The sequence below is a fragment of the Heliangelus exortis genome, chromosome 4 (genome assembly GCF_036169615.1).
Source record: "Heliangelus exortis chromosome 4, bHelExo1.hap1, whole genome shotgun sequence".
NCBI classification, from domain to species: domain Eukaryota; kingdom Metazoa; phylum Chordata; class Aves; order Apodiformes; family Trochilidae; genus Heliangelus; species Heliangelus exortis.
The window spans coordinates 1,233,388-1,241,150 of NC_092425.1; the positions used below are offsets into that span (position 1 = coordinate 1,233,388).

The following is a 7,763-nucleotide window of genomic DNA, read 5'->3' on the forward strand; positions in this document are numbered from 1 at the left end:
CATGACCATTTCTTCAGCCTTCAGATAAGTCAGCAACGCATTCTGTTGCTTATCTCAGGGTTGCTATGGTTACCAGCTTAGCACATCCATTTCCCTTATAGGAAAGGGATTCCCTTTCCTTGCTGCCTCCCCTGTCCCTGTTGCCCCCCTGTCCCTGTTGCCCCCCCTGTCCCTGTTGCCCCCCCTGTCCCTGTTGCCTCCCCTGTCCCTGTTGCCCCCCTGTCCCTGTTGCCTCCCCTGTCCCTGCTGCCTCCCCTGTCCCTGTTGCCCCCCCTGTCCCTGTTGCCCCCCTGTCCCTGTTGCCCCCCCTGTCCCTGCTGCCTCCCGTTTCCCTTTTCCCTTCCCGGGGGGTCACCAGACCCCTGTTCCTGAGCTCTCCGCGGGCTCTCCCAGCCCCGCATCCCGTGCGGGGTTTCCGCCAGCGCTGAGCCCTGGGGATGGGCTGAGCCTTGGAGGAGCTCCCGTGCTCCCCATTGCCGGGCTACGGACCCTTTCCCCTCCCCCACAGAGACCTTCGGTTCGGTTCGGTTCGGCCCGGCCCGGCCCGGGGGAAAGGGGGCGTGGCCTCGGCGTTCCTGGCCCCGCCCCCCGGCTCTGATTGGCCGCCGGGTCCCTTATCCCTGCGGGTGGATCTAGCGTCCGGTCGCGGGCGCGCGCCGCCGACTCTGTGTGTCCCTTGGTGTGGTGCTGGCTCCCGGCCCGGTCCGGGGCTGGGCTCTGGCACCTGTCTCTGTCTGCAGACCCCCCTTCCCAAAATTTTTGGGAGGGGGGTCCGTCTCCCCGTGTGTTCCCCTTGTCTGTCCTTATATGTTTGCACCATTGCCCCCACGCACGTGCCGCTGCGACACAGGTAAGTGCTGCGACACAGGTAAGTGCTGGGCACAGGTAAGTGCTGCCGCCGCCCCCCTGGATGCTGCGACGCTGGATGCTGCTGCCACGGATTCACCACTGATTTCACTGATTTATTGATTCACTGATTCAATTGCTGATTCAATGGCTGACGAGCGCGGGCGCGGTGCGGGCCTTCCCGACTACACGGTACGTACCCTTCCCCCCCCCTCCCCTCGCTGCCCGCACTGCTCCTCACGGCGCTTTTCTCTCCTTTCCTCCCGCAGCTCTTCCCGGGACCCGGCGGAGCTTCCCCGGGGAGCGGGGCGTTGAGCCCCGAGCGTCCGCGTCCTGCGGGAGGATCCCCCCCGCACCTCCGAGCGGAGCCGCGGCCATTGCAGGTGGGGAAAACCCTCCCGCTGCCCCCCAAAACCCTCCGGGAGCTGCCCGCGGGCTGTGTCCCCGTCCCCCCCCGTCCCCTGCAGGGTGCGGGGCTCGGAGTTTTGCTCAGGTGTTTCTCTGCTCTTTGTTTCCCTGTCCGAGTCCCAGGTGGCTGCGGCGCCAGGTGCGGGACCCACACGGAGCCGGAGGAGCCGCGAGAGAAGGGAGCGGAGCAGCAGCGCGGGATGGTCGGTGGGGAGGGGATGGTGCGGGGGGTGCGTGGTTTGTGTTGTGCTGGGTACCGGCAGCGTGCTCAGCGCTTTGCCTGTGAGGCGGCAGCTGCTCCGCACGCCCACGGACTGACCTCTCCCTTTTTTTGCGTGGCCCTTTTTTTGCGTGGCCCTTTTTTTGCGTGGCCCTTTTTTTGCGTGGCCCTTTTTTTGCGTGGCCCTTTTTTTGCGTGGCCCTTTTTTTGCGTGGCCCTTTTTTTGCGTGGCCCTTTTTTTGCGTGGCCCTTTTTTTGCGTGGCCCTTTTTTTGCGTGGCCCTTTTTTTGCCTGGCCCTTTTTTTGCCTGGCCCTTTTTTTGCCTGGCCCTTTTTTTGCCTGGCCCTTTTTTTGCCTGGCCCTTTTTTTGCCTGGCCCTTTTTTTGCCTGGCCCTTTTTTTGCCTGGCCCTTTTTTTGCCTGGCCCTTTTTTTGCCTGGCCCTTTTTTTGCCTGGCCCTTTTTTTGCCTGGCCCTTTTTTTGCCTGGCCCTTTTTTTGCCTGGCCCTTTTTTTGCCTGGCCCTTTTTTTGCCTGGCCCTTTTTTTGCCTGGCCCTTTTTTTGCCTGGCCCTTTCCTTTTTTGCCTGGCCCTTTCCTTTTTTGCCTGGCCCTTTCCTTTTTTGCCTGGCCCTTTCCTTTTTTGCCTGGCCCTTTCCTTTTTTGCCTGGCCCTTTCCTTTTTTGCCTGGCCCTTTCCCCTTCCCCCTGCTGTGTGACAAAAGGGGACCCATCCCCTCCCCAGGGCTGCTCTGGTCCCTGTCCCACAGGTAACTCCAGGTCTCCTCTCCCTGCCTTTCAGGTGTCCCTGTCCCCAAGCACTTGATGGCAGAGCAGAACCCCCTGAAGCAGCAGCTGCTCCCTGCCTGCACCCACAGCTCCCACCCCACTTGGACTCCCTGGGGCATCTGCAGGAGGAGGAGCACCCAAGCCCTTCAGCCCTGATCCCCTCTGGGCAGGTCAGTTCAGCTCCTGGCTCACACCCCACACACCTCTGCTGCCTCACACACCTCTCCTCACCCTGCCTCCTTTTTCTCTGCTTTCCTGCCTCCTTTTTCTCTGCTTTCCTGCCTCTTTTTTCTCTGCTTTCCTGCCTCTTTTTTCTCTGCTTTCCTGCCTCTTTTTTCTCTGCTTTCCTGCCTCTTTTTTCTCTGCTTTCCTGCCTCTTTTTTCTCTGCTTTCCTGCCTCTTTTCTTCCGCTTTTTTCTTTTCTTTCCTGCTTTTCTTTTCTCTGCTTTGCTTTTCTTTCTCTGCTTTGCTTTTCTTTCTCTGCTTTGCTTTTCTTTCTCTGCTTTGCTTTTCTTTCTCTGCTTTGCTTTGCTTTTCTTTCTCTGCTTTGCTTTGCTTTCTCTGCTTTGCTTTGCTTTCTCTGCTTTGCTTTGCTTTCTCTGCTTTGCTTTGCTTTCTCTGCTTTGCTTTGCTTTCTCTGCTTTGCTTTGCTTTCTCTGCTTTTCTTTCTCTGCTTTTCTTTCTCTGCTTTTCTTTCTCTGCTTTTCTTTCTCTGCTTTTCTTTCTCTGCTTTTCTTTCTCTGCTTTTCTTTCTCTGCTTTTCTTTCTCTGCTTTTCTTTCTCTGCTTTTCTTTCTCTGCTTTTCTTTCTCTGCTTTTCTTTCTCTGCTTTTCTTTCTCTGCTTTTCTTTCTCTGCTTTTCTTTCTCTGCTTTTCTTTCTCTGCTTTTCTTTCTCTGCTTTTCTTTCTCTGCTTTTCTTTCTCTGCTTTTCTTTCTCTGCTTTTCTTTCTCTGCTTTTCTTTCTCTGCTTTTCTTTCTCTGCTTTTCTTTCTCTGCTTTTCTTTCTCTGCTTTTCTTTCTCTGCTTTTCTTTCTCTGCTTTTCTTTCTCTGCTTTTCTTTCTCTGCTTTTCTTTCTCTGCTTTTCTTTCTCTGCTTTTCTTTCTCTGCTTTTCTTTCTCTGCTTTTCTTTCTCTGCTTTTCTTTCTCTGCTTTTCTTTCTCTGCTTTTCTTTCTCTGCTTTTCTTTCTCTGCTTTTCTTTCTCTGCTTTTCTCGCTTTCCCTTTGCCTTTTTTCTCTTTTCCCTTTGCCTTTTTTCTCTTTTCCCTTTGCCTTTTTTCTCTTTTCCCTTTGCCTTTTTTCTCTTTTCCCTTTGCCTTTTTTCTCTTTTCCCTTTGCCTTTTTTCTCTTTTCCCTTTGCCTTTTTTCTCTTTTCCCTTTGCCTTTTTTCTTCTTTTTCCCTCTGCCTTTTTTCTCTTTTTTCTTTCCCTTTGCCATTTTTTTCTCTTTTCCCTTTGCCCTTTTTCTCTTTTCCCTTTGCCTTTTTTCCTCTTTTCCCTTTGCCTTTTTTCTTTTTCCCTTTGCCTTTTTTCTTTTTCCCTTTGCCTTTTTTCTTTTTCCCTTTGCCTTTTTTCTTTTTCCCTTTGCCTTTTTTCTTTTTCCCTTTGCCTTTTTTCTTTTTCCCTTTGCCTTTTTTCTTTTTCCCTTTGCCTTTTTTCTCTTTTTCTTTCCCTTTGCCCTTTTTTCTCTTTTTTCTTTCCCTTTGCCTTTTTTCTCTTTTCCCTTTGCTTTTTTCTCTTTTCCCTTTGCTTTTTTCTCTTTTCCCTTTGCTTTTTTTCTCTTTTCCCTTTGCTTTTTTTCTCTTTTCCCTTTGCTTTTTTTTCTCTTTTCCCTTTGCCTTTTTTTCTCTTTTCCCTTTACCTTTTTTCTTTTTTCTTTCCCTTTGCCTGTTTTCTTTTTTCTTTCCCATTGCCTTTTTTTTCTCTTTTCTTTCCCTTTGCCTTTTTTTCTTTTTTTTCTTTCCCTTTGCCTTTTTTCTCTTTTCTTTCCCTTTGCATTTTTTTCTCTTTTCTTTCCCTTTGCCTTTTTTTCTCTTTTTTCTTTCCCTTTGCCCTTTTTTCTTTTTTCTTTCCCTTTGCCTTTTTTTCTTTTTTCTTTCCCTTTGCCCTTTTTTCTCTTTTTTCTTTCCCTTTGCCCTTTTTTCTCTTTTTTCTTTCCCTTTGCCCTTTTTTCTTTTTTCTTTCCCTTTGCCCTTTTTTCTCTTTTTTCTTTCCCTTTGCCCTTTTTTCTCTTTTTTCTTTCCCTTTTTTCTTTTTTCTTTCCCTTTGCCCTTTTTTCTCTTTTTTCTTTCCCTTTGCCTTTTTTCTTTTCCCTTTTGCTTTTTTCTCTTTTCCCTTTGCTTTTTTTCTCTTTTCCCTTTGCCTTTTTTTCTCTTTTCCCTTTGCCTTTTTTTCTCTTTTCCCTTTGCTTTTTTTCTCTTTTCCCTTTGCTTTTTTTCTCTTTTCCCTTTGCTTTTTTCTCTTTTCCCTTTGCTTTTTTTCTCTTTTCCCTTTGCTTTTTTTCTCTTTTCCCTTTGCTTTTTTTCTCTTTTCCCTTTGCTTTTTTTCTCTTTTCCCTTTGCCTTTTTTCTCTTTTCCCTTTGCCTTTTTTCTCTTTTCCCTTTGCTTTTTTTCTCTTTTCCCTTTGCTTTTTTTCTCTTTTCCCTTTGCTTTTTTTCTCTTTTCCCTTTGCTTTTTTTCTCTTTTCCCTTTGCTTTTTTTCTCTTTTCCCTTTGCTTTTTTTCTCTTTTCCCTTTGCCTTTTCTCTTTGCCTTTTTTCTTCTTTTTCCCTTTGCCCTTTTTTCTCTTTTTTCTTTCCCTTTGCCTTTTTTCTTTTCCCTTTGCTTTTTTTCTTTTCCCTTTGCTTTTTTTCTCTTTTCCTTTGCCTTTTTTTCTCTTTTCCCTTTGCCTTTTCTCTTTTCCCTTTGCCTTTTTTCTTCTTTTTCCCTTTGCCCTTTTTTCTCTTTTTTCTTTCCCTTTGCCTTTTTTCTTTTCCCTTTTGCTTTTTTCTCTTTTCCCTTTGCTTTTTTTCTCTTTTCCCTTTGCCTTTTTTTCTCTTTTCCCTTTGCTTTTTTTCTCTTTTCCCTTTGCCTTTTTTTCTCTTTTCCCTTTGCTTTTTTTTTTCTTTTCCCTTTGCCTTTTTTTCTTTTCCCTTTGCTTTTTTTCTCTTTTCCCTTTGCTTTTTTTCTCTTTTCCCTTTGCTTTTTTTCTCTTTTCCCTTTGCTTTTTTTCTCTTTTCCCTTTGCTTTTTTTCTCTTTTCCCTTTGCTTTTTTTCTCTTTTCCCTTTGCTTTTTTCTCTTTTCCCTTTGCCTTTTCTCTTTGCCTTTTTTCTTCTTTTTCCCTTTGCCCTTTTTTCTCTTTTTTCTTTCCCTTTGCCTTTTTTCTTTTCCCTTTGCTTTTTTCTCTTTTCCCTTTGCTTTTTTTCTCTTTTCCCTTTGCTTTTTTCTTTTCCCTTTGCTTTTTTCTCTTTTCCCTTTGCTTTTTTTCTCTTTTCCCTTTGCTTTTTTTCTCTTTTCCCTTTGCTTTTTTCTTTTCCCTTTGCCTTTTTTTCTCTTTTCCCTTTGCCTTTTTTTCTCTTTTCCCTTTGCCTTTTTTTCTCTTTTCCCTTTGCCTTTTTTTCTCTTTTCCCTTTGCCTTTTTTTCTCTTTTCCCTTTGCTTTTTTCTCTTTTCCCTTTGCCTTTTCTCTTTTCCCTTTGCCTTTTCTCTTTTCCCTTTGCCTTTTTTCTTCTTTTTCCCTTTGCCCTTTTTTCTCTTTTTCTTTGCCTTTTTTCTTTTCCCTTTGCTTTTTTCTCTTTTCCCTTTGCTTTTTTTTCTCTTTTCCCTTTGCTTTTTTTCTCTTTTCCCTTTGCTTTTTCTCTTTTCCCTTTGCCTTTTTTTCTCTTTTCCCTTTGCCTTTTTTTCTCTTTTCCCTTTGCCTTTTTTCTCTTTTCCCTTTACCTTTTTTCTTTTTCTTTCCCTTTGCCTGTTTTCTTTTTTCTTTCCCATTGCCTTTTTTTTCTCTTTTCTTTCCCTTTGCCTTTTTTTCTCTTTTTTCTTTCCCTTTGCCTTTTTTTCTCTTTTTTCTTTCCCTTTGCCTTTTTTTCTCTTTTTTCTTGCCTTTTTTTCTTTTTTCTTTCCCTTTGCCTTTTTTTCTCTTTTTTCTTTCCCTTTGCCTTTTTTCTTTTTTTTTCCTTTGACTTTTTTCTTTCCCTTTGACTTTTCTTTCTTTTTTCTTTTCCCTTTGACTTTTTTCTTTTTCTTTCCCTTTGACTTTTTTCTTTTTTCTTTCCCTTTGACTTTTTTCTTTTTTCTTTCCCTTTGACTTTTTTCTTTTTTCTTTCCCTTTGACTTTTTTCTCTTTTCCCTTTACCTTTTTTCTTTTTTCTTTCCCTTTACCTGTTTTCTTTTTTCTTTCCCATTGCCTTTTTTTTCTCTATTCTTTTCCTTTGCCTTTTTTTCTCTTTTTTTCTTTCCCATTGCCTTTTTTTTCTCTTTTCTTTCCCTTTGCCTTTTTTTCTCTTTTTTTCTTTCCCTTTGCTTTTTTTCTGTTTTTTCTCTTTTCCCTTTTGCTTTTTTCCTCTCCTCTTTCCCTTCACCTCTCCTCTACCTGTGTAGCTGTGTCTGTAGCACTTAGGGTCTCAGAGCAAGAAATGTCATTAAATAACACAACCTGGCACCTATTAATATTAATTGAATATTGAAATGAAACACTTGCTGTATGACTTGTTAAATTACTTTATTTGGTTTGTAATCACTTTATTAATCATGAATATTAATGTCAGTTTAATTAGTAACAATTGAGCACAGCTATAGACAGTTGCTATACATAATGACTATCCACTAATTAGTGTACACGTGCAGTAATGAGTGTTGGTGTCACACACAATAAAGAGCATCACAGCAATGAGAGCAGCTGAGTGTGTTGTGTGACACAGAGCAGAGCCCGTGAGCCTTCCCTGCAGCACTGAGCCCTGGTGCCTGCTGGCAGCTGCTGCAGCCCAGAGCTGTGCTGTGGCAGCAGAGCCTCTGCTGGGCAGGGCAGGTTCTCTGCTGCTCTGTGCCTGGAGCAGGAGGCACTGAGCCAGGAGCTGCAGAGGGACCCGAGCAGCAGCAGCAGCAGCCGCCGCCTCCTGCCCCGAGACCCAAAGCGGGAACCGGACCCGGCTCTGGAGCCCAGCACGGGGCAGCTGCTGGGACCATGGGAGGCACCACAGGACACCTCAGCTCCTGATCCTGATCCTGCTGCTGCTGCCACCCTGCTGACCTCTCACAAACACAACAGCAGAAACAATAAAATATTATTTTATGCAAATGATGAAAAATAGAAATTTTTTTTTGCAAAGGAAGCAAAGAAAAAGAAACAGAGAAGAAAAGAAGACTCTGGGAGAAAGAAGACAGAAAGCGAGAAGAGAGAAGGAGAGAGAGAAAGAGAGAAAGAGAAAGTGAGAAAGGAGAGAAAGAGAGAAAGAGAAAGTGAGAAAGGAGAGAAAGAGAAAGTGAGAAAGGAGAGAAAGAGAAAGAGAGAAAGGAGAGAAAGAGAAAGAGAGAA

At 44.7% G+C, this 7,763-nt stretch overlaps 1 protein-coding gene across 1 annotated transcript; it reads left to right on the plus strand.

Moving 5' to 3' along the window:
* The first annotated feature begins 523 nt into the window (after window positions 1-523).
* Window positions 524-7,539, plus strand: LOC139796301 (uncharacterized). Its single transcript, XM_071744250.1, has 5 exons — window positions 524-1,038; window positions 1,116-1,229; window positions 1,372-1,484; window positions 2,272-2,428; window positions 7,285-7,539. The coding sequence occupies exons 1-5, from the start codon at window positions 994-996 to the stop codon at window positions 7,537-7,539; spliced, it is 684 nt and encodes a 227-aa protein (XP_071600351.1). The 5' UTR covers window positions 524-993.
* The last annotated feature ends 224 nt before the right edge of the window (window positions 7,540-7,763 follow it).